The sequence below is a fragment of the Caretta caretta genome, chromosome 6 (genome assembly GCF_965140235.1).
Source record: "Caretta caretta isolate rCarCar2 chromosome 6, rCarCar1.hap1, whole genome shotgun sequence".
Classification (NCBI taxonomy): domain Eukaryota; kingdom Metazoa; phylum Chordata; order Testudines; family Cheloniidae; genus Caretta; species Caretta caretta.
In genome coordinates, this window is record NC_134211.1 from 68970855 (window position 1) to 68996044 (window position 25190).

Genomic DNA, 25190 nt, shown 5'->3' on the forward strand with positions numbered 1-25190 from the left:
TGCCCAACTGTTACACCTTTGTTTAGACCAGGGTGGCCAAACCGCGGCTCTTTTACACTTAAAGTGTAGCTCACCACTTCTCCACCGCACCATTCTCCGCTTACCAGACTGAGGAGGGGTAGCTTGGGGATTCTGCCCTGTGGCGGGGTTAGGGGCTTCTGCCAGTGATGACTGGTGCCTGCTAAAAAGGGGGGGTATAATGTAAGATTTACACCCCCCCTTACCTCCAGTGGCCCCTCCCTGTGGAGAGACAGCAGTAAAGAGCTGAGATCTGTGGGAAAGGGCCTCTGCTTTGGTTCAGTGGAGAGAGGCAGCAGCAAAAGCAGTGGCTCTCCATGCGGCTCCCAGCTGTTTGCTGCTGCCTCTCCCCATGGCCACAGCTCCAAGCTTGCGGGCTCCAGCAGCTGCTGGGCAGGGAGGTGGCCCAGCAGCACCATGTGACCAAGTGGAGCCCGCAAACCCTGGCAAAAATCTGGTGAGGTATCTGACCCCACGTGACCACACCCACACATCTCCTCTGCTGGGAAGGGGTCTTGGGGTTTCAGCCCTGCAGAGTGAGCCTGCCAGGGCTTGGGGCTTCGACCTCGCTCCTGCTGAAGGCCCAAGCCTGAGCAGGCAACCCCCAGGGGAACAAAGCCCCTCCCACCTCTTCAGGGCTGAAGCCCTGAGCCCCAGCAGGTGCTCCCTGGCTCTTGAACTTCTGAAGATTGTCATATGCAACTTGGAGGGTCAGTAAGTTTGGCAACTCTTGGTTTAGACCATTAGAGCTGCTTGGAGATCATGTTCCAAAATCATCTCAGACTAGCCAGGTCTGGCCATAAAGGGTGAAGTCCACTTTAGCCACACTAAAAGCTCAGAATCCTTCAGGAAAATAAGTGATCCCCTGTGAGTCAAGACATTCCACTGAAGCACTCATCCACAAAGGACCTTTATTACCAGACTAAGTTCCTTGGAAGAGATCGGATTTCCTTACAGCTTTTTGTTCTCCTCTTTGAAATTCGGGGACTGGATAAGTGCAGAAAGGTTTTAATTAGACACTGAAGGGTTAAAATCCATTGCTGATGTAATAACCTGGTATATGGATTTGTGTACAGGCCCAAAGACCAGAGTTTGGTCAAGAGGTCAGAGGCCTAGCAAATAGCGATTAGCTAAGAGAAAGCAAAATAACCAAAGATAACCTTGTTTTTGTTAAGATATGTCTGGTCAGCAAAACGCCAGATGTTGGGGCAATAATTGTGTCTTATTCAAAAGTTGCAAATAGAACAAAGAAGCCCTGTTTCTGTTGTGTTAGTTTATTCTGTAGGGAGATGTTCTTCCCACACATCCGACCTTGAGTTTATGAAAGGTTGGAACATGTCAGTATAAGATATGGCCTCCTCCCATCTCCTTTTCCCAGGAACCAATGCCTGCCTTAAAACACAAATAAGCAACTTGAAAGACAATCTTTATTGACATATACTTTCACTGTTTCTTTGCTTTTACCCATAGATACGTATCTGTTGAACAATCAAAGGAGCTACTTCATTTCTATGGACCCCAAATTGAATTCAACATACATTTATTAAAGTACTAATTAAATATTAAATGTTAATTTGTTAACATTAAGACCATGGGCAGAGACATTATGTAACCTTTTGACCATTGGCTACTGTGCTATCATGTCTTGCAGCTAGACCTATCCGTGGGTGTGCAACTGCCTACCCCATCATTTTCTCTGCCCATGGAAAATCCATATATTCCATTGTAATCAATTAATTGACAGTGTGTCTGAGCCTAATAAGTGTGGTGACACCCTGTCAGCGCCGTATGTAATAAACTCCTATGCTTGACCTCTACACGATGTGAATTTATGTCCTTCAGACGCTGACAAACTTATGAACTCTTGTCACTTGACTCCAGTTCAGCTATTGAAATTATTCTGCTCAAAACCAGCATTGCGAGAACGAGATGGATTATTTCTTTATAGCAAATTACTTCAGAATAGCTTAAATCTATAGAGCTTTTTTCAGGTTCTTTAAGAGACTTTGTCACAAAGCTTTTTCATTCACTTAATAGAGATGTACCTCAAATTTCTACACAAAAGGATGATTAATGCAAGTGTCAAGCAAAGATCTTTTAGTTCAGTCTACCATAGGCTAATCTTTCAGGTCACATTTTAGCTAACTCTCTCAAATTATAAACAAATTATGAGAATAGCTTCCACCATCAATGTTTTATTCCCTGCATCAGCTTTGCTCAGCATGGACTCTCTTGTGAAATTGAGGTTGATTATCGTTAGGTATATAACAACTTTCTAGGTGTTCTTGAGTAACAGTTCTTATCCTGTCCCACTGCTGGAGCCTGAAATCAAGTCCTGATCCAACGCCACTGAAATCAATGGGAGTTTTGCCATTGACTTCAAGAGGAACAGAATCTTGCCCTATTTGCCTGGACTACCTCTAAATGCCTTATCTATTCCAGCAGAAAACCATGCATATTTAGGAGCTTTGGTGCCAGTTCAGCAAAACATTTAAGCACATACACCATGAGACTTAAGTGTTTTGCTGAAATGATGTTTCATTTAATTGTTTAGAGTTGGACCCTCCAGAATTTCAGATTTCTACTTCCTGAACGCAAATTTCAAAATGGGGGTTAATTGCAAAAAACTGGATTTAAAAAAAAAAAATCCAATGTGACTGGCTAGAGTGGCCTCTTACCTTATTTGTTTGCCCATAACAGTGAGCTGGTCAGCTAACTTGGCAATTTAAATTTCATTGATGGCTATCAGACAGCTTAGCAATAATAGGCATCTAACAGGCCAATAAGGGCCCTCTGATCCCACAGCTAAAACAAAGAAATCATTTGAGCTACTGCATCAGTAGGGCAACCATCTCCCCTGCCCCCCATCTTTTGTTTAAATGTTGTTACATTACTGCGGATGCCAAATGCAGCAACATAATGGAACATACAGGAAAGTACAACTGATCATGCTGTTCACTTATTCAACTAAAAGATTTTTGCTTCAAGGTGAAGTTAACAGCACATACAATTACCAGCTTGTACCTAATAGCTTCCAAAGATTTACGTCTAAACTAAGATTATAACTTGTCTGCCAAAAGGAGAGTTCATTCTCCCACTTTTCTTTTTAATTTCAATTCCCAAAAAAGTAAAAGCTGAAAAAGTTAATCTCCATCTTCACCAGGGAAGCATTAAACTAGGCTTGTTTCCTCTCATGTCTGTGGACAAGGCACACACTGTACTATATGTCTCACTGTACTCAGCGAGAACAAAAGCAAACCACGTGTCCAGTAAAGCTCAGAGTGACCCAGAGCCTGAGCCAAATTGCGAAGGATGCCAAACAGGTTTTTCTTTTCTCCTTTTACTAATCCCTATAGTAAGTCAAAATCAAACACTTTAATGCCTTGTACTTCTTTTGTCCCTTTGCCCTCCTCCTCTCTTTGCATCAGGGAGGAAGGATGTTCGAGTGGTTAAAGCAGGAAGGTGAAAGGCTGGGTAACTGGGTTTCGTTTCTGACTTGCTGTGTGACCTTTGGTGCAAAGTGTCAAAAGTACTGTCCAATTTGGGGTGCTTTTCAGGATCTGACTTTCAGAGGTGCTGAGTGCCTGTGACTCCAGCTGAAGTCAGCAGGAACTGCAGGTTCTTAGCATCTCTGAAAATCAAGGTCTACCTGTTTAAATTTGGGAAGCCAAAAAACTAAAGCAACCTTAAGTTGAAGCTACTTTTAAACTGTGGTCCTTACCCTTCTGAGGGCCAATGGAGCCTGCCTTCCCATGATGGGAACTACACCCTCTCCTCCAATTGGCCCTCTTACAGTGAACTGCTAGCTCCCACCATCTCACTGAATGCTAGGAACCAACAGATTCTGGACACACATACCTGCATGGGGGAAGACTGACATGAGGAAAAACTGGGTTGGGCAGATAGTAACATAGAGCCCAACAGTGGCACTGTACTGAAGAAGCAAGAAGGTGTAGGTGAGCTGGGAACACAAAACTCTCCACCTACTTGGAAAGGAGGGGTATCCCCTGTGATACTAATCACCCAATACACTATTGTAACCATCTTTGTACAAAATATGCCTTGTGAATTATCATTTGAAAATTAATAATTCAATGGCCAATAACTTCATGGTGAAATGTATGTAGCAACATTATATGTAAAGGTATGAAATCCCCCTGTATGATGATGATAGCACATGTTCAAAACCACACAGCCCTGCCTAGGCAAAAGTTGTTAAACAGGTCTATCCTAAACAAAGGAATGTGCGTGTACCTCAATTTACCTGAAAATAGTAAACAGGATCCACAAGATAGCAGGAGGAAGATATAGCAGGAGACAAAGCAAATTTGCATTTCAGCAAACATAGGCAAGGAGAGAGAACATGGAGCCCTCCTTCACCAGCAGACTCCATGTCACCTTCTTTACTGCTTGAGCCTTGAATAAACTTTACTTTGAAGGGTAACCCTCAGAAGAATCCACTTCAGAGGCTCACTGGACTATAAAAAAAAGGGGGCAGAGAACCCCAAGTTCTCTCTTTCACCTAAGACGACAAAGGGACCAGCACCTTTGGACCTCTGGGAGAGATCCTGACCAAGGAAAGGATAAGTCATCATCTTGCTGGAAGACTGTGGGTGAGAAAGGCCAACTTAAAGAAAGCGTGAACCAAAACTTGCTAGATTAAATTTGACTTGTAGATGTGTGTTTTCACTTTCATTTGCTTGTAACCATTTCTAACTTTTATCTCATACCTGAATTCACTTAAAATCCTATCTTCTTTTGTTAATAAACTTGTTTTACCTTTAACTTTAACCAATCCAGTGCTGTGTTTAAACCAAACTTTTGGGTAACTTCTTGTCTGAACATTAACGAGTATATTGAAATGTTTCCTTCTATACATTAAAGTCATTCTATTTTACATACTCAATTTTACATACTTTTGCCATGCATTTACTGATTAATACATTAGACACTTCTGCCTCGAATGAATCATACCAAAAGCAGAAGTTGATAAACACAGTGTAACCTCTGCAAACTTCATTTCTTTTGGTCTGATTACCTCTGAGGCAGAGAAAAGAGTATAATTGCTCCGCAGAGGTGGCTGCCCATTCATTGATGATGGGGTGCTGTCTGACACCAGAACAGTGGGATTTTTATTTTCATGGAATGGGAGATAGTGATACACCAAGAGTCGGTGAATTGTCCCAGTCCTGAGGAGAGGTGGGTGAAGGCACTAATGTTTCACTTCAAACCTGTATTCATGTCTAGACTCCATTAAGGGTCTCATCCTGGGATGTGAGTTATGGGTGCTAAGCACCCCTGTGGATCCAGATCCTATGTCACAAAAGAACTGAGCTAGGAGATAAGTGGCCAACATACCACACCACAAAACCAATTTGGCATGATAGACCACTTCTGTTCAATAACAGGACTGGCCTCTGGTACTGCAGCAGTATAAGGACAAATCACACTGTGCCTATAAACAATATACCCGAGTCTAGAGGACCCTAAAATTCAATGCCAAATGAGTATAAAATCAGCAGAGCAGTAGGAAAGATAAACAGGAAAGCAGGCACACAGTTGGAAAAGAGACTAGAAGATGAAGACTGAAGAGTAATAGGGTGAAGATTAAGTTCCAAGGCATACTATTTTCAAAATACCTACCAGTGCCAGGACCAATTCCTAGAGACTCTCAACCGGAGTTGGCTACCTAACTCCATCAGGCACCATGGTAATCTCACCCCTATAGATTACTCTTGATGGCATCAGAGGCCAGCAAGTGTTGCTGAAAGAAGACCTGTATCCTGTGCCATGCGTCATCCTGTGCCCGGGCGTGCTCTCTCCACTGCCCTCCCCACAGCATGTATCCCCCAGTCAGCTTATGAATTGAGGCCTGACACAAAGGCAAATACGGTGGCTCCAGGAGGTGTCCTGCCCCAGGATAGCAGTAAAACTCCACATCTCGCCCGCACTGCCGAAGGCAGTGAACAACTTCTCGGCAGTAGAGCTCACTTTTCCAGTTTCTGTCATCCTGCGCTGATAAAAAGAGGAGCTTGGCGGGGGATTTCTCTACTGGAATGCGGCAGGCCCAAGTGGCTGGGTCCCTAGGATCATCCAGGACTTCTGAAAAATCTATTATTCCAGAATCACCGACAGCCTTCATCCTCCCCAAGTCATACGGATGGGGAGGAATAGTGAAACCATTAACACGCAGGGGGATAAAGGAATTAACACCACATCCAGAAATGCTGACAGCTGCTTGGATGCCTGGCAGAAATGTGGCCAGAGAAAGGGCTAGATCTGCCCCTTTAGATAAGCCCAAGACTCCGATCCCGGTACCTTTCACCTGCAACACAATTATGGAACAACCATCACCATATGCCATCTTTCCCTTAGACGACTGTAACCATCTCTGTCCAGGCTCCTTATCTTTCCCTGTGCCAGACCAATCAATCCACCAAAGTTTACCACTCCTTCCTTTCCCTCTGCTCTCACATCACTCCCTCAATCTTTTCATTGGCTTCCACTATCCCAACTTCAAACTCCTCAGTCCCTCTGTTTCTGTTCCCATGTCTTTATTCCATCTCCAACACCGTACACCCGTCCCCATCCTCTCCCTGGACAAAGCCCTTCTCCTCCCCCCACTGTTGGCTTCAAGCTTGTGGTCTTGCTGCTACTTCATTATGCATGGTCTCCAAGAACCCTCATCTCCATCTTAAAAACCCCTCTGGAAACCCACTTCTTCCATCAATCCTTCCTGGGCTGATCTCCTTTCCATTGATTTCTCAGACCCTCTGGAGGTTGCTGGCCTGTCCCCCAGCCTAGGAAGGACTAACACCATGCCCAGAGTCCATTCAGGCCCTTTTTTAAGGGCACTATTCCACTATCTTTTAAGCTTTAATAGACAAAGAATTAGAACATGCCCTGTTTTAAGCAGTTTAGCATTCCTGTAACTCCCAGTTGTGTTTTCAAATGTGTAACTTTATATAATAATTGCTACTTTGCATAGCACCACGATAGTGACTTTCCTCTCAGGAAGACAAAGTGCTGTGCAAATCATTCATTAAGCTTCCCAGCTCCCTGTGAAGTAGTCATTCTTGTTCCAGTTGGGGGAAATGAGAGCCAAAGATGTGACATACACCCCAAATTAGTATCAAAACTGGGATTAGAATTCACGCATGCCTGGCTCTCCATACTGTGCTCAGTCTTTCCGACTGCATGGTCTCCTTCCACCTCTCTCAGAAACTTAAGTGTATTTATTTACATTTCAATTTAGGAAAGTGTGATATAGCGTCCAGTTAGAAAGGCACTGTAATTTGTCTCATACCTGTTGTTGCTTCCGCAAAAACTCCACAGCCTCCCCAAAATAGTCCAGTTCGAGGATGTCTGGGAAAGCTGGGATATCTTCAAAGGCTGCATAAGCGAGAGCTAATGTAACAAAGCCCCTGCTAGCCAAAAGACTTGCTCTGTACTCAACAAGACCTCCTCCAGATCCATACAAGTCGATAAGTCCTGGGAATGAACCAGATCCTGAAAGGAAGGAGACCACATTCACTGTGGAGGAGTCTTACAGCTGTCTAGTAATATTTCCACTGCACAAAGTCATACAGTAGGTCTTGACAGAAAATCACTCCGTTTTTTTTTTAAACTAGATTCTCTCTCTCTCACACACACACACTTTCTCTCAGGGCTTGTCTAGTTGGAGAAATTGACTGGCATACCACAGTGGAATAACTAGTGCCAGCATAACTCCCCAGTGTGAACACTATTTTGGAATAAAAATTACTTTGTTGCAGACTAATTTACTCCACTTTGGAAGTTATTAGTTATATACTGTTGGAGTTATGCTGATCAATTTTCCCCATGTAGACAAGACCTAAAACAATCCTGGGGCCCTATGCTCCCACCACAAGATACAAGTGACTTTAGAGGTGAAGTCAGTGGGAGATATTAATATTCTGCAGCAAGATACCAAGGACTTCTGAAATAAATTATAAGAAATAAAAAGCCCACACCTCCTCTTTTGTCTGGTTCTCCTACAATATGTACTATATGTCCCCTTCAGTAAGAAGAAGGATAAAAATGACTTACCTGTGATTGTGTTCTCAGAAGATATGTTTATGAATTAACAGATTTTCTTCCCTGGATTCCATATTCCTCATGCGTCACTGATGAGAATTCCCTTAGTTTAGAATTTGATCTAGGCATTTGTAACATGCTTGTCTAACATACAACAGCACCTTGATTAGGGCCTACCCTAAAGCCTTGTTTAATGTGTATTAAAGACTTACATTATTTGTACTTCAGTCGTTATACTGAAACAATTGAAGCACAAACTATTCAATGCATTCACACTACCCATGCAGAATTGGGCACGTTTGGCCCTGAATAGACACTATCACTGATCTGAACCAATTCTACTCTCTTCTGGGTGGCTCTCTCACAGTTTCTGGGACCTTTCCTATGGTTCCATGATCTGATCAACCCATCACTGTCATGCCCAACTGCTTTCACTAGGAAACTTTTAAAAAAAAAAAATCAGTGGAAGCATTTTTAACAGGCTTTGATATCATAAAAACTTGTGTCTACAAAATTAAAAATTTTGGTCAATTTGTGAGCGCTCTTTAAGCACAGCTCCAGGCAAATAACCACTAAAAATTAGCAACAGCTTTCCTCGGCATCCCAGCCTCATCAGTGTCTCTGTACACAGCCTTGAATCGAGGTCTTTAATCCTCAAATCTTGCCACTTTTGTTTGTCCCCACGATTCCACCTCTCCATCAGTACTCCCAGGCTGCCTTATTGGTCTGCAGGACAGGGACCTCCTGTGTCCTTAAATATTCCTCCCCATTTCCATCTGTATTTCAAGACCCTCTCTAGGTGTATCCTCCTTATTCCCTCTTCTAGCACATCTCACCCCAGTCTGCCAATCCCCATTATCAGTCTTCCTTAATCCCACAACTATTTCCAGTTCCAGTCCCACGAAACACCAAACACCTAGCACCTTACGTTTCTGGTTCCCCTCGTATTGATTCCAGATCCTCATTCTGATCTCTCAAACTTCAAACCAGCTGGCAGCCTTTAAACATCCCCAGCCTCCTTCAAGTCTATTTCACCTCCCTTACGCCTCTCCCGACTCCTGACAAATCTAGACTTCAGCCATTCCCTCAAGTCCCAGTTCTCCCAGAACTCTAAATTCTTCTCTTCTTGGGAACCACAACTTTGCTTTCTTTTTCCTGCCTTGCCTATCCCACCCCTTTCTCTTTGCACTCCCCTCTCAGCATTACTACTGTCCCTTCAGAAAGCTTTCCTCGTCAGGTATTTCAAAGGAGTTAAAAGGTTTTCCACTGATGGTAGGTAGGATTCGTGTAGGGAAGGTGAGCCATAGTCAATTAGGCTCTCCCACCTGTTTGTGTCTCCCCACCCCATCACCACAGTATACAAGTATGTCACATACATTGGTGAATTTATCCTTTTTATTTCCCATTTTACAGACAGAGAATTTATGCACAGAAGATTAAGTGACTTGTCCAAGGTCACTAGGAAAGACTGTGGCAGAATTCACATCACCTGAGTCCCAGTCCAATGCCTTCACCACAGGACCATCTTTTCTTATTCTATTATTTGTATTACAGTAGCACTTAAAAGCCCCAGTCAAAACTCAGGAACCTATTGTGCTAGCACCATGCAGAGGAGTTTAAAAAAAAAAAAACACAGAACCCTCACTCCACTGCCCCAGAGCCCTCACTCCACCCCCAACCCTGCCTCCATCTGCTCTCTCTGCTCTGAATGGAGCGGCAACCAGAAGAAAATAGCTGGCATGTCATATGTTACTCTCACTCCCCTCAGCAAGCATCAGCCAGCACTGCCTCTGCAATAAACACTTATGCTCCTCATGCAAAAACTGGATCCACTCCTGTTTGGGGGGCAGAGGAGAAACATGCAGCCCAGGTGACCAGCTAACTGAAAACTTGCTCTGGGTCCTATAAGTCTATTCAAGGACAATAGTGCACATTACGTGATCTAACAAACAACTGAAAAACTCATAGGAAATTAAAACTCACCAGGAGGCAGGAAGAGAGTTGCCTTGAGCCGACCTTCTCTGACTGGAATCCTTTCCACCCCCTCTCCCAAAAATTTCCGCTCATTAATGCATTTGCCCAGGAGCTGGCTGGTGATATTGTGGCCCTCAAACACTTCCACATGTACATAGAAAGGGGTGAGGACATTCTTCTTTGCCAGCCGTTTGAAGGGTGTCTTGGATTCCAGTGACCACAGCAGTCCCATGGGTTCTACCCCAGAGTAACTGCCACCCAGGGCTGAGGAGCATGTCAGGTCCAGTTCTCCATTGCTCTCAGCCCTGTAGTAGGCAAAGGACTGGAAAAGTTCCCCACTCTCATCAGTCAGGGATGCCCTCAGAGTGACCTCCTGCAGCGGTGAGAGACCCTCCACTTTAATCTGAATGGGATCATCAAACAAACACTTTGGAGAAGGCAAGACCTTTACACTCACTGCCATCGAGAGTTGGAGGAGGAATTCAGCTTAATGCAAGATACCAGCTGTGTGACACAGGAATTGTCAGAAGCTTTGGCTCTTCTTGAGACTTGCAATCCCTGTCAATGCCAGAGTCCAAAAGGAACTACAGTGTGGGAAGCCCTGTTGCAAAGGTTTCTGGGAGATGTAGTTCAAAATGTACTTCTGGGAGATGGAGTTCAGGAAAGGACAGCACAACTTCAAATGGGGAAGTTTTCATTTGAAGAGGCTGTACCAAAACACCACCAATTCATTCATTCCAGGACTAGTGATTTAATATTTTATAGATAGATACACACAAAATAAAACTCCAATAGTCCTAGAATGAATAAAGAGTCCTTGGGAACCGACAGTGTTTCATATATATGGGGCCAAACTATAAAAACAGTTCCAAACCCCATCTTCTCTCCAGACTTTGGGGAAATTTAGATCTGAACATAGAACTAATCTGGAAATTCATGGCTTGGGCTCTATTAAGGTACACTGAATCCAAATAAGCCTGAATACCCCAAACAGATTCTAATCCAATTATGAATTTGAATTCTGTCTCTTGAGTCCATCTCTAGTTTTCAGTAACTGTTGAACAGGAGCTACATTTGAAAAATAGGTTTAGACTCAAAATTCATTTGTTTCTTTTGAAAGGATTTTTCTTGCAATAACCAGTACTGTCTAAAGTTTCTGCGCATTTTCCTGACTAATAATATATGAATACAAGTTTCTCCCACTAAGCCCTGGTAGAGTAATGCTTGTATGTACCTTTGAAGATCTGTAATAAATTACATTTGGCATTTTATATATTAACAACAATACTGCTGGACATATCTGTTGGGTCCCATATCATGGTACCCAATCCTGCAGTTCTATACTCAGATGAGTAGTTTCACTGAGTTCAATGAAAATATTCATGGAATGGGTGCAGAATCAGGCCCATGGTTCACACAACTCATCGACCATGTATTTCATACATTTTAAGGACAGAGGCACAATTATTCAGTCTAACCTCCGTAACACAAGCCATAGAATTGCAAAATTTCATTAGAAAAGTCAAAGATTATGGTAAATGGGCTTTAGCAAGTGGAATTTTCTGTTGATGGGAATAGACGGGATTTGATTCTCAGTTATTATGAACTCAGAAAAGCAACCTTTAAATCGCCACTAAGAATGTGGGAAGGTACAACTACAAAAAGCCGCACACGACCGTTGGCAATCTGCACAATGAAATGTAGATATGTTTTTACATGGAAAATAATCACAATTGTATCATGATTTCCTGATCACTCCCCTTCCCCGTATCATTTGAGGGTTCCCATAGCTAGTATAGAAATAAGCTTATAAACACGGATATTTTACTGCACAATTTGTATTCTGAATTCTCAAAGCATTACACACAGCCACTGAACACAGTGAATTAAAACTCAGAAAGTATTGTCTCATAATGAATGGGAGTTATCTCAATGAATGGGAGTCTTGGGCTGATGATTACGCTGTTATTGCAGAGCTGGTTTTGCCTCATTACTTTGCCAGTTACCAAACTGGACTGTGGGCTATAGCTTTGCATGTTCTCTAAAACCAGTGGTTTTCAAACTTTTTTCTGGTGACCCAGTTGAAGAAAATTGTTGATACCTGCGACCCAACGGAGCTGGGGATGAGGGGTGGGGCCAGGAATGAGGAGTTCAGAGTGTGGGAGGGGGCTCTGGGCTGGGGGTGCAGGCTCTGGAGTGGAGCCAGGCATGAGGGGCTTGGGGTTCAGGAGGGGGCTCCGGGCTGGGGGTGCAGGCTCTGGGGTGGAGCCAGGCATGAGGGGCTTGGGGTTCAGGAGGGGGCTCCAGATTTCAGGGGGGCTCAGGGCTGGGGAAGGGGACTGGGGCACGGGCTTACGTCTGGCGGCTCCCGGTCAGCGGGGCAGCCAGGCTGCAGAGGCAGGCACCTGTCCTGGTACCGCAGACCGCACTGCACCCTGGAAGCGGCCAGCAGCAGGTCTGGCTCCTATGCGGAGGCGCACAATTGGCTCCACGCAGCTCTTGCCCACAGGCGCCGCCCACCCCCGCCTCCAGCTCCTATTGGCTGGTTACCAGCCAATGGGAGTGCGGAGCCAGTGCTCGGGCAGCACATTGAGGCCCCGCCCCCCCACCTATGAGGCGGACCTGCTGTTGGCCGCTTCCGTGACACAGCGCCATGTCAGAACAGGTAGGGACTAGCCTGCCTTAGCCGGGCAGCACCGCTGACAGGACTTTTGACAGCCCGGTCAGCGGTGCTGACCAGAGCGGTCACAACCCAGTGCCTTACATTCCGTGACCCAGTGCTGGGTTGCGACCCACAGTTTTAAAACCACTGCGCTAAAGAATCTAGCAAAGGGAAAGGAACACACATGGTTTACATTTTTGAGGTTTCCAAAACCTGCAGTGGCTCCACTAAAATTCTGCCTTCCTTGAGGCATCTGAGGCTAAGCATGAAGGCTTTGAAATGTCAACAAGCCCTCTCCTGTCAAGCCAAAAAAGATAGCCATTTGGGTTGGAATTTCACTTAACGCCCGCATGATACCATCTCCAAAGGCAAGCAAGACAAATATCCTCTGACTGACATTTGTTGAGGATAATTTAATGTTTAGTTCTTCTAACTCAAGCATATTCGTACTCCAGGCAGACGCATATAATTCAGTCACATTAGAAAGGTTTATGACTGAGTCCCCAGACTCAGCTACACCAGTGTCACAGCTTTTGAGAGAGAATCTAGAAGTTGATAGTAGCTGTACTTCAGGTCATATTCCATGTCATACCAATAATTCACTGAGGAGACAAGAGATAGGAAAATTGTTATTGTCTGGTGTTAGAAATGCCTTTTGGCCATATTCACATGCTGCTTTAGAAGGTAATGCAGGCACTCATTTCTCAAAACTGGATGAACTTTAAAAGAATCCCACCTCTGACTAGAGCCAAGCATAATGCAGGCAGGCAGCGAGTCAGCATCTGTTACATAAACTCTGCCAATGCACCTCAGTCCTTACTCACATTAACCCCCAAAACAACAGTCCTGGGACTCTCCTGAGCAGACTTGCAAAACGTTTAGAAACAGAAAATGTGCGCTATGATCTAGGCCAAGAATACAAATTCATTTTAATTTATGACCTACTCTAGATTTGAACCTCTCTCTCCCCACAGTTTTTAAAGGATGGTGCACTAACCCACCATTTTGCCTTGGTCATCATATGGAAAGTGTTTTAATTTTGCCTCTTAATTAAAATGAAAATTAATACATCTTTTTACCATGCTACGGCAAGTACTAAAATAAATGCCTCCAATATCTGCCAGCGGTGTTATATATTTGCTTTCATAACTAGGTTGATGTTATTCAACACTCATCTGTTACTTATTTTTTCTCTGCATGGAAGGAGTTGCTTTGGCAGAATAGATACAGTAAAGCCCTTCCTTGCATCCTGCAATACAGACAGTAATGGTTTAGGCGTAGAAGAGTAGAAAGGTTTGAAAGTCTGGAGCTCTCTAAGCGGGTGGTGGGGGGAGGGGAGAGAGACAGACACACACACACACACGAGGAGATTTTTGTTAAAAGGCAGAGACAAGAAGTAACTTGTACATTTGTTTGGTTTTCTTTTATGCAATAAAGACTCATTTTTACTGGTCTGATAATAACAGACACTAAAAATCCAAACTTCCTTGTGCAGTTTCTTTGCCTATGGTGTACAGTCAGCCAATTTGCAGCCAGCAATCAAATAACCTGCTTAGCGCTCTCTAACAAAACAAACTATTACAGGGGTGGCTGTGTTTGGCTCTCTCTCTGCAGCCTCAAGGACTAGCTGATTTTTCCTACCTTGTTCATCCATTTCACTACATTCTTTTGCAATTCTATATAAAATATTATCAGAATAGTCTTTGCAAGTAGGTAACACTATAGTCATGTGCCAAGATGGCTAACTCTACCAGGGATAAAGAAGAAAAGACTGTGAAAGTGCCCTTGTACCCAACCATGTTTTGCTGGAGAAAATGGACTATGCCATCATGGATTGAAAATATGTTTGTCACTAACAACTCTTCTTACCTGCTATACAACCATGTGACTGCTTAACATGATGAAACCAGAGAGAAGGGAGGTACAACATCTCACCAGCTTTCACTGTGCACCGCAAAGGCCTTGCCTGGGCATACTCTGGGTATTGTTCAAGATCTGGATTTAAAGGATCCAGTGGAATCCATGGAACCTGCAAGGAGAAGAGTATGTTGTACGTGCAGCATTTAACAAAATATAAAATGTTAGGGTCCCCCAGAAAATGGAGTTGTTAAACAAAAAATTCACTTACTGAACTTGTAATAAAATGTACCAGAAAATATATAGTTGTAAATCCTGTAAAATCCACTTTACCATATTACAAGAATGCTCCTTTCTATAAGATATGGTGATGGATCCTTACATTTACCAAGTACTAACTGCAGACTCTGTTTAGGGCATAGGAAAAGGAATCTGATTGTTTGTGACAGAGGTTACATGGCACGGAATGGACCTGGGATAGAAAATGGACGGGGGGAAAAAGAGCGTACCTGAAGGATTGCTGAATGAAGACAGACATGGTTAGCCTATTGGTAGGAAGTATGAAGGCCAACAAAAGCAGAAGATAAGTTGAGCTTGGGTAACCTACAGTTTTTGGGTGATACACATATGCCAAAATCGAGGAAAGAAGTGGGACCTCTAAACACTGAGGATGGGGTGGAGATTAGAGATAATCTAGGCATGGCCCAACACCTAAATGAATACTGTGCCTCAGATTTTTGGGGGAAACGAGGAGTTTAGGAGTAGTGCCAGGGTGGCTAATGGAAACAAGGATATGGAAGTAGAAATTACCACATCTGTGGTGGAAGTTAAACTCAATCAGCTTAATGGGACCAAATCAGGGGTCTCAGATAGTTCCTTTAATATTCTTGAAGGGAGGTTGACATATAAAATTGCAGGACCAATGACAAGTATTTTTAATGAATATGTAAGATTGGAGCTTGTACCCTACGACTGGAGAATTGGTAATATGTCACTTGTTTCCCAGATCACTCTTTCCCCTTTTTTAAAAATTATAGGCTTATTAGTTTAACCTAAATTGAATGCAAGGTCTTGGAACAAATTTTGAAAGATAGTTAAAGACACAGAGGTAAACAGCAATTGGGATAAAATACATCACGGTTTTACAAAAGGTAGATAGTGCCAGACCAACCTGATGTCTTTCTTTGAGAAGATAACTGATTTTTTTAGCCAAAGGAAATGCAGATCTAATCTTTATGGATTTCAGTAAGGCATTTGATACAGTTCTACATGGGAAATTAGTTAAAGTATTAGAAGATGGGGATTAATATGAGAACTGAAAGGTGAATAAGGAACGAAATTGCAAGCCCATTAGTAAGAATTTTTTATTAATCTGTAAACTCAGGGGTTGTACCGTATGACTGGAGAATTGCTAACATAGTTCCTTTTTAAGAAAGGGAAAAAAAAGCAATTCAGGTAACTACAGGCCTGTTAGTTTGACAGCTGTAGTATGCAAGGTCTTGGAAAAAATTCTGAAGGAGAAAGTAGTTAAGGACATTGAGGTCAATGGTAATTGGGACAAAATACAACATGGTTTTACAAAAGGTGGATCATGCCAAATCAACCTGATCTCGTTCTTTGAAAAAGTAACTGATTTTTTAGACAAAGGAAATGCCTTACTGAAATTGAGATAAATTAGATCCACTGCATTTGATACGGTTCCACATGGGGAATTATTAGCTAAATTGGAAAAGATGGGGATCAATATGAAAATTGAAAGGTGGAAAAAGAACTGATTAAAGGAGAGACGACGACAGGTCACACTGAAAGGTGAACTGTCAGGCTGGAAGAGGTTACTAGTGGAGTTCCTCAGGGATCGGTTTTGGGACCAATCTTATTTAATCATTTTATTACTGACATTGGCACAAAAAGTGGGAATGTGCTAATAAAGTTTGCCGATGACACAAAGCTGGGAGGTATTGCCAATACAGAGAAGGATGGGGATATCATACAGGAAGATCTGGATGACCTTGTAAACTGGAGTAATAGTAATAGGATGAAATTTAATAGTGAGAAGTGTAAGGTCATGCATTTAGGGATTAATAACAAAAAAATCTGTTATAAGCTGGAGATGCATCACTTGGAAGTAACAGGGGAGAAGAAGGACCTCGGAGTATTGATCAATCACAGAATGACTATGAGCCGCCAATGTGATATGCCATGAAAAAACCTAATGCAGTCTTGGGATGCATCAGGCGAGGTATTTCCAGTAGAGATAAGGAGGTGTTAGTACTGCTTTACAAGGCACTGGTGAGACCTCATCTGGAATAGTGTGTGCAGTTCTGGTCTCCCATGTTTAAGAAGGATGAATTCAAACGGGAACAGGTACAGAGAAGGGCTACTAGGATGATCCGAGGAATGGAAAACCTGGCTTATGAAAGGAGACTCAAAGAGCTTGGCTTGTTTAGCCTAACCAAAAGAAGACTGAGGGGAGATATGATTGCTCCCTATAAATATATCAGAGGGATAAATACCAGGGAAGGAGAGGAATTATTTAAGCTCAGTACCAATGTGGACACAAGAACAATGGATATAAACTGGCCACCAGGAAGTTTAGACTTGAAATTAGACAAAGGTTTCTAACCTTCAGAGGAGTGAAGTTCTGGAACAGCCTTCCAAGGGGAGTAGTGGGGGCAAAAGACGTATCTGGCTTCAAGACTAAGCTTGATAAGTTTATGGAGGAGATGGTATGATGGGATAGCCTAATTTTGGCAATTAATTGATCTTTGACTATTAGCGGTAAATATACCCAATGGCCTGTGATAGGATGTTAGATGGGGTGGGATCTGAGTTACTACAGAGAATTCTTCCCAGGAGACTGGTTGGTGGGTCTTGTCGACATACTCAGAGTTCAGATGACTGCCATATTTGGGGTCGGGAAGGAATTTCTCCCCCAGCTCAGATCGGCAAAGACTCTGGGGGTTTTTCGCCTTCCTCTGCAGCATGGGACATCATGTCTCACTTGGTGATTTAAACTAGAGTAAATCGTGGATTCGCTGTAATTTGAAGTCTTTAAATCATGATTTGAGGACTTCACTAACTCAACCAGAGGTTATGGTTCTATTACAGGATGGACTTGGTGAAGTTCTGTGGCCTGCGATGTGTAGGAGGTCAGACTACATGATTACAATAGTGCCTTTTGGCCTTAAAAATCTATGAATTTAGAGCAACTGTATAATTTTATAACTGCAATCTTTATCCCTTCTTATCCTCCTTTTCGTCATGTCTAAAATTGAATTGTAAGCTCTATGTACTTATTAGCCTGCATTACCAGGATATCTAAACACTTCCTAATCTTTCACATATTTTCCCTCAACACCTCTGTGTATTACTACTGAAGTATTACTATCCTCAATTTACAGCTGAAGAACTGAGGTGCAAAGAGGCTGAGTGACTTCCCCAAGGTCACATAGAATGTCTATGGTGGAACAGGAAACTGACCCAAGCCCCCCAATCCCAGGCTAACACCCTGGGCACTGGGCCATACTTCCCCTCTTTGGGACAGGGATCTAGTATTTGTATATAGTTTTGTATGGTGTCTCCTTTCAATCATTCTGACCAAATAATAATTACTACTATGAATAAAAATGGTTTATAAAGATAACTACTATGTTTATAGCACCAGAACATTTTTTCTAGGATGAAATTCACCCCTCTGCAGAGGGCCAACACAATGTATGCACAGCAGTGAAATTCACCCTTGATGAGCTAAATTCCTTTATCTGGTATTATTTAAAAAGACTTTTAATGGACCCGTTTGTGTTCAGCGCACAGAAGACATTATTTTGAAAGGCTATTCCTTTAACAGCTATTGATTTCAATGGTTCCCAGTTTGCAATTAGAGAGGCATCTTAGAAACAGGACATACTCAAATAATAACCACAGAAACTTGCAAGGGGTCACAGGGCACAGTGGAATACCTGAAACTACTTTTGACTAATTTTTTTTTAAATTGACAGGTTGACAAGTTGATGGTGTTCTTTTAATACAAAGATGTCATAAGTACCTTGTCTGCAGCCTTTTCATCCACAACCTGAAACGAACCATCTTCTGATATGCAATACGTCGCAGGCAGGTAGAGCTCTGAAAGTGTAGAGCATGGAAAAGGTTAAATGGCATTAATCTCAATAAAAAATACAGAGTCTTAGTGACATAGTACATGACACTTTCACAGATGGACTCAAATATTAAGATACCATCACACAACCACCATTTCCAGTTCTCTTTCCTCTGCTTCCTTCTTCCCTTTGTTCATTCCGTGACACGTCCTTCAATTTCTGTCCTCCCTATTACCAGCTCCGCACTCCTCTATCACAATGTTTTCCAATGCCTCCCTTTTCTAGGGCTCTGTCCTCTCTTCCTTCAAATGAATTATTTTTTCCTTTTCCTCAACACACATACGCCTACCTTCTCTTGATCCTACTTTGTTCCAATTACCATCCCACTTCCCTTTTCCAAGTCACAACTTCTCCCCTATCTTACCCAGTATTCTATTCTCTGTCCTTTCTGCTTTGGTCATTCTACCAAGAGAGCTTTCATTGGAGTTCTTAATGACCTGTGGCTAACCTTTCACTTCTAGTTTTATCTTATTTGGCTTATCAGCCATTTTAGAAAACCTGGGCTTCTCTTCTTTCATTGCTTCTGCACATGTGGTTTTCTGATTCTGCAGTCCAATGCTGATTGCACTTTTGCTGATCTTTAGATATTATGATAATATATAAAAACAACACACACAAACTGGTATTAATCCTTCATTAGAGTTACAAATCTAAAAGCTCAAAAGTCAGGGAGTAAAAATAATTAAGGTTCTTGTGAACAGGTTCACATAGCCCATCTTATATACCATATGTTGTGCACATTAATATTTATGTTAAATGTATACTTGTAAAAGTAACAGAGAAATAGGAAATAAAAGCTATGGGTATTCTGGTCAAGCTAATGTTAGTATAAGAACCTTATTGTGTTCTTTGTTAGATTTCAGCATTTACATTTGTAACTTTAATTTTTCGTTAATGTACATATTTGTATTTAATTTCCCTGCTTTTTTCCAGAAAGAAAGAGAATCAGCAGAAGGAATCAAGAACTACTGCACATGAGGATCCTGCAAGCTTCACCACAGAGGAGATATTTTAATAATTCTAAAGCTGGAGGAATTCCAGCCAGTCCGACACTTAGAGCACAGATCCAGGTGCCAGATCCTCAGCTGGTATAAATCAGAGTAACTCTACTGAAGTCAATAATTTATACCAGCTGAGGATCCAGCCCCAAGAACAGAAATCTCTACTACTCCAAATAGTAAGTATTTGGTAATAGATTTCTATTCACATTGCAAAATGTAACACTGAAAATGTTATTAGAACGTTATTCCTGTCTCTACCTTTCATTAATTTGGACACTTCTCTTTACACATTTATACACACTCTCAAGCATGTACCATAGGGGATGAAGGGCCGGTCACTTGGTGGATGCAGTAGAAAATGTTTCTCGCCGGAAATCACACAGTACAAGTTCTCGTAGTGATCTTTATGTACTAAAATTGAGAAAGAAGAAAAGCACCACATCACAAATTGTAGCAAATTGAAAGTGACAGCTCTTATTGGCAGTGGTAGGCTGCTTCTTCTTCTTGTGGCCAGAGGAGAAAGAAATAATAATGAAATAATATTTCATATGTATGCAGCACTTTTCATCCAAAAGGATTCCAAACTACTTCACCAGCAACATAGAGAGAGCAATACAGAAAAACAGTCACTTCTGGGGTGGAACCTGGCAAGCAACCTGCACAGAAACACACTGATCAACAGTTTGAGGGCAGGCAGGAATTTTGGCTAGTGTCTCCGCTTATGAACATGTCCTGAGATCTTCAGTGTCCAAGGAGAGCAGACATTACCTCATTTTTTAAAAGTCTCATCCAAAATACCGCCACACAGAGCAAATTGCAAGGTACTCAATCTACCTCAGAAGAATACAGGGCTGAGTCAACAATTCCAGGAACTGAAACTGTGATTCCAGAGAGTAAATGTATTTCAAATTTGATGACTACACCACTAAACCATCCATTTCTGCTCTGCTCTAAACTCAAAATTTCACAGAAAGGAGATGGCTAGGACAAAAAAAGAGAAACACAGGAGCTGCCATACCACCTCAGACCAGTGATCTAGCAAGTCCAGTATTCAACGTACTGTATGGGAGTTGCTAATAAACTTCAGAAGAGGAGGAAAATACCCATAATGTTATTAATTGTGCAAAGTTCTACTAGGGAAGGGAGAATCCTACCTGACCTTTACAGCAATTAGCCTGAGTTATGAAGCATGAGACTGAAATTTGATTGCTTTACTTTATACCCAGGTGCAAGATTTATAGGACAGAAACTCTCAATATTCCACCTGAAACAATAAGCCAGATGCACATACAGATACAGCAGTCAAGTGCTGGGACAAGGTGGGTAGGAAGAAAGATCATTACATATGAAGACGACAGTTAAAGTACAACCTATCCATTAGGATTTCACAAAGAGACCTACCCACCTTACCCCTCAAAACAAGTATGTCAAAATCTGAGCTGAGGGCACATACAAGACCTGACAGCATTATATGCTACGCACAGGATGTCACAGCAGCAGACTCGCCAAGCCAGAAATTCACAGCATCAGGCTTCTTTCCTGCAAGGGGAGGAAGAGGAAGTGATTTTTAACAGAAAATTAATTTGAATGTTATGTTTAAAGAGCTGCAGATGAAGATTTTTCCGCCAACTCAGTTTGTTTATATTCTCCACCCACCTCAGTAAATATGTCAGCCTTGATCTCCAATAGCTAATAATTAGGAGCTCCTTCTAGACTGAAGGCTGTCGCAGAGACACACCATACTAACTGATGGAGCATTATTCATCCCCAAGGCTGTGCTTTTGACCTTCAGCTCACATTTTCTGGAGACCTGGTTCCCCAATACATAGCTCAAATCACAAAATAGCACTTCAGGTACCAAAACCCCAAAGGGATCAGGAGAACCACATTAAAAGGAATGAATTATGCTCTAGCAGGAAAGTAGACTGTAACGAATAATCCTTTACTACCATAAGCAAGCACCTTCAACCGCACAACAAGGGGCAGAAAGGTAATATTAACGCAGCACTCTAGAGTATTGTCTATAATAGACTTTAAAAAAAAATTCCACTTTTGCTATCAGTTTAGCTCCACAGGTGGTAGCAACACCCTGAACAATAGTGTAGACAGGGCCCCAGGAAGCCGCCAACCTTTTTGCCACTTGTGGATGAAAATTATGTATATTAATACAATAGCACAGTTTCACACTCTATGAACCTGCTAAGCAAGCAAGCTGTTTTGGAGTCCTCCAATCCACAGGGCAAGGTTAAGCTATTTTACGACCCCTCTCCTTCCTGAGTTGACAAAGCCATACTAACCTGTGCCAATTAGAAAGATAACAAAAATATTTGGCATGTAAACATCACAGAAGTTTAAAGTGCTATATAAAGTATTCACTGATTGCAGGGGGTGTTTACCGAGTGCCTCACTCATCCACGGTACCTCAGGCTCCACATCACCTAAAAGTTCAGGGAACTCCTCAGTCAGGTTTGAACACTGCTTCTGCACATAGAACACACTTGGAGAGATCACTTTCTTCTCCACAATGTCCAAGAAGTTGCTGAAAAGCATGTGCCGCTCCTCCGGCATGACAAACCGGTCCTGATAAACAGCATCAGCATAACCATTAGGCGTCACTGCCACACTCACCATCTTGGAGCCTGCTACCTTCCTGCAAAATATATCTGAGGTTCAGAGCCAATTGAGGAATCTACAAACATGTACTTTAGACAATTTTTTAAAATCACAATTTGCTGTGTGGATGTACTGAGAAATCCTCTCTCTTGGACACAGAAGTTTCAATTACTGAATTATTTCATGTCCACACCTGGGATTTTTGTTGTTTTTAAAAAACAAAAAACAAACTAAGAGGTGCTTAGGTTTTGGGTTTTTTTTAATAATCATAACTAATGCCACCAGGGCCAACTGAGGCAATGCTGCCAAACCTACAGCCACAGAAAACCCACTCCAATCAGAATAGGATGAAATGCCAGCACGTTTCTGCTCATGCACCACAGTTCACAAGGTGTGCAGCATTGACTGCTTTGTGCTGAATGAGTGCTTTAGTGAAAATCTGATTCTGCTGGGGAACCAAGACATCACTATCTATTGTAGCCCTGACTGGGGCACTCTGCACGTTCCTCCTGTTTAACAAGAAGCTCGGAAATACTATTTCCCTATCTCTCTCTCTCCCCACACACAAGTTCTGGCACACAAAAACCAAATCTCCCATATCCTTTAATGGAACTAAGTATAGTACAGTAGTTGGGGGAAGAAAGTAACTTCGGAATTTTGGGTGCTGCAGCTGGGATGCCCAACAGAAGTCTTCACATAGGATTCCAGGTTCATTTGAGCCAGTCTTATCAATAATTTAAAAAACCGAACAAGAAGCTCTCTTCTGATGGTTTGTAATGTTCAGCTGAGCTACTGCCTAGCTTCAAAGTGGATTCCTACCTGAGATAAGTTAACGTCCACTTCTTCAGAGCTGGCCAGTGACCGAAGGCATTCTGAATTATACATGGTTTGTTTGGACACACCCATTCCCGATAAAATTCCAGCGGAGACAAAAGGCTATCTAGGTATGGCACAGATTCCGTCAGTCCCAACTCTGCCCAGACAAAGAAAAAAATCTATCTTACAGAAGTCTTGAAAGCAGTTCAAGCCATCTCTACACCGTACTAATCAATTTTAAAACAAGTTAGAAAGTTTCCCCAGTGTAGACAGGACCATGGAGACTACACATCCCTACATTCAGTGCTCCAGCTTAGAACTGGTCATGCTCTATGCTGGAATCTGTAGTCTCCAGGGGTCAAAACCCTACATATTGATGAGGTGGTCTTCACTGTCAGACTCAGCACATGCAAAGCCACACAACTGGCCACAACTTGTTTCAGACTATTGGTTGCTGTGATTCATCTCCCACATGATAACACTTCATACAGACAAAAGACTAAAAGAAGGAAACAGCACCAATGGTGGGGCTCATACAACAAAGATGCCTAGAGATAGCCTCACCTTCTGAAACATTCAGCACCTCTCATCAGATGACTTTCATTTAGGTTCCTACATGTAATTTAGAGACCTGACTTTAAGGCCATTTTGCAAACTGGGAGCCTAAAAATCATTATTGTCTACGCAAATAAATATATAATACATGCTCTGCTGGCAAACAAATCTATAGGTTTTTTTTTATTATTATTATTAGAGATTACACTAAACCAAAGGCAGAACATAGGAGAACCATCTCTAAACACAATGTTTTTCAAAGTTTCCCACATGGGGCCATTGGATCTTTAGCAGTAACCAGCAACGGATTTTTTTAACCGTTGGATTTGTGCACTGCTTTGCTTCTCCACAAAGTACGACAAAGACCCAAAGTGGTTCTCCCCACGTCCTTCTCTGCTAAGTTTGTACCTTTGGTGGCATCAGGAATGTAAAGTCTGGCCTTCCCTGATTTTGCTGCAAGACCTCGGGGGGGAGGGGAGGTTTATTACTGGCTCTCCCACCTTCGCTACCGGGCCAGGGGGTGTCCATAGCCTCACAGAGCCAGGGGGTTAGAAGGGACCGCAACGGTCCCCGAGTCCTTCACTAACGGTCTTTCTCCAGCGTGTCCGCTGGGCACTGGCGTGAAGGGAGGGGGACAGACAAACCCTGCAGCTGCCACGCGCTGGGACTCAAACCCCTTCCCCGCGCTGGGCGAGGCGGGGCGGTTCCCCTTCCCTCGCCTTGCGGGCGCCACAGAGCCCGACCCTCTCAAGCCCCCGTGAGGTGAGGCGAGGCGAGGCGAGGACACGCCCCTCCCCCTGCGCAGGGACCTTGGGATGGTGGGGCCGCGCCACCAGGGAGCTCCCAGCCCCCCCTGCTCTCAGGCCAGTGGCAGCCAATCAGGGCCCGGCTCGCTCGCGCTCACCCCTGGCCTCCGCCGGGAATGCCGCCAGGCACCTCCGCACCGCCCGCAGCGCCGGCACCTCCCCTTCCCCATCCGCACCCGCCATCCCTAGGCAGGCGCGGCCGCCAGCCGGCCGGACTAACGTCACCCCTGACGTAGTCACGCACCTCGACGCAACGTGCCGCTCGGCGCCTAATGAGCATGCTCAGTAACATCTGCTGAAGCCGCTGCCCTCGCTCTGCCCTTACTTGGGATTCCAAGTGCTCAAGGGGGCAGGTCGGGGGCGGAGTCTGCGCAGGGCCAAGCGAGCGCACGCGCGAGTCAAACAGCTGGAGGCCGGGGCCAAGGGGCGGGTGCCGGGTTTGGGGATGGGCTGCCAGGCAAAGGGGATAAAGTTACCCCAGCTGGGGTGAGCCTTCTGCGCTGGCTGCAAAAGCAGGGCGCATCTCAGCACCAGGTTCCCAGGGTGGGGTTGTTAACGGCGAGGTGCAGCCTCTTGCTTTGGATTGAGCTGCGAAAGGAGATCGGTCTGAGTGATGCGTTTTACATGCGGCCACACCCTTGAAAATTAGAATTGTCACACCTGGTTGTACTAG

The 25190-nt window shown here is 43.3% G+C and overlaps 3 protein-coding genes across 4 annotated transcripts in view; all 3 read right to left on the reverse strand.

Annotated features, from left to right (window-relative positions):
- Positions 1-5727, reverse strand: part of PLA2G4B (phospholipase A2 group IVB) — a 70798-nt gene extending 65071 nt beyond the window's left edge. Inside the window, exons 1-2 of the mRNA XM_048854802.2 lie at positions 5713-5727; positions 5662-5679 (exon numbers count right to left, since the gene is read on the reverse strand). Coding sequence (XP_048710759.2) covers positions 5662-5679; positions 5713-5727 — 33 coding nt within the window. The remainder of the gene's footprint in view (positions 1-5661; positions 5680-5712) is intronic.
- Positions 1429-11778, reverse strand: LOC125639123 (acyl-coenzyme A thioesterase 3-like). Its single transcript, XM_048855662.2, has 3 exons — positions 10060-11778; positions 7325-7527; positions 1429-6343 (listed from the first exon to the last, which is right to left on the reverse strand). The coding sequence occupies exons 1-3, from the start codon at positions 10511-10513 to the stop codon at positions 5741-5743; spliced, it is 1260 nt and encodes a 419-aa protein (XP_048711619.2). The 5' UTR covers positions 10514-11778; the 3' UTR covers positions 1429-5740.
- A 94-nt stretch (positions 11779-11872) lies between these two features.
- On the reverse strand, positions 11873-24758 carry JMJD7 (jumonji domain containing 7). 2 transcript variants are annotated; one of them, XM_048855663.2, is made up of 8 exons: positions 24616-24758; positions 23160-23313; positions 22124-22377; positions 21210-21266; positions 20043-20138; positions 18615-18691; positions 14582-14741; positions 11873-13314 (listed from the first exon to the last, which is right to left on the reverse strand). In XM_048855663.2, the coding sequence occupies exons 1-8, from the start codon at positions 24698-24700 to the stop codon at positions 13226-13228; spliced, it is 972 nt and encodes a 323-aa protein (XP_048711620.1). In that variant the 5' UTR covers positions 24701-24758; the 3' UTR covers positions 11873-13225. The 2 variants fall into 2 exon arrangements, with proteins under 2 accessions (XP_048711620.1, XP_074985789.1); XM_075129688.1 differs by having other exon boundaries at positions 24694-24715.
- Between the last annotated feature and the right edge of the window lie 432 nt (positions 24759-25190).

Coding starts and splice junctions, on each gene's coding strand:
- LOC125639123 (XM_048855662.2), bottom strand. CDS start 10,513: ATGGCAGTGAGTGTAAAGGTCTTGCCTTCTCCAAAGTGTTTGTTTGAT. Junction 7,528..10,059: donor AACTCTCTTCCTGCCTCCTG/GTGAGTTTTAAT, acceptor CCTTCCTTTCAG/GATCTGGTTCATTCCCAGGA. Junction 6,344..7,324: donor TTTTGCGGAAGCAACAACAG/GTATGAGACAAA, acceptor ATTGTGTTGCAG/GTGAAAGGTACCGGGATCGG.
- JMJD7 (XM_048855663.2), bottom strand. CDS start 24,700: ATGGCGGGTGCGGATGGGGAAGGGGAGGTGCCGGCGCTGCGGGCGGTG. Junction 22,378..23,159: donor TGGACGTTAACTTATCTCAG/GTAGGAATCCAC, acceptor TATATTTTGCAG/GAAGGTAGCAGGCTCCAAGA. Junction 20,139..21,209: donor GTCTGCTGCTGTGACATCCT/GTGCGTAGCATA, acceptor TCTCAATTTTAG/TACATAAAGATCACTACGAG.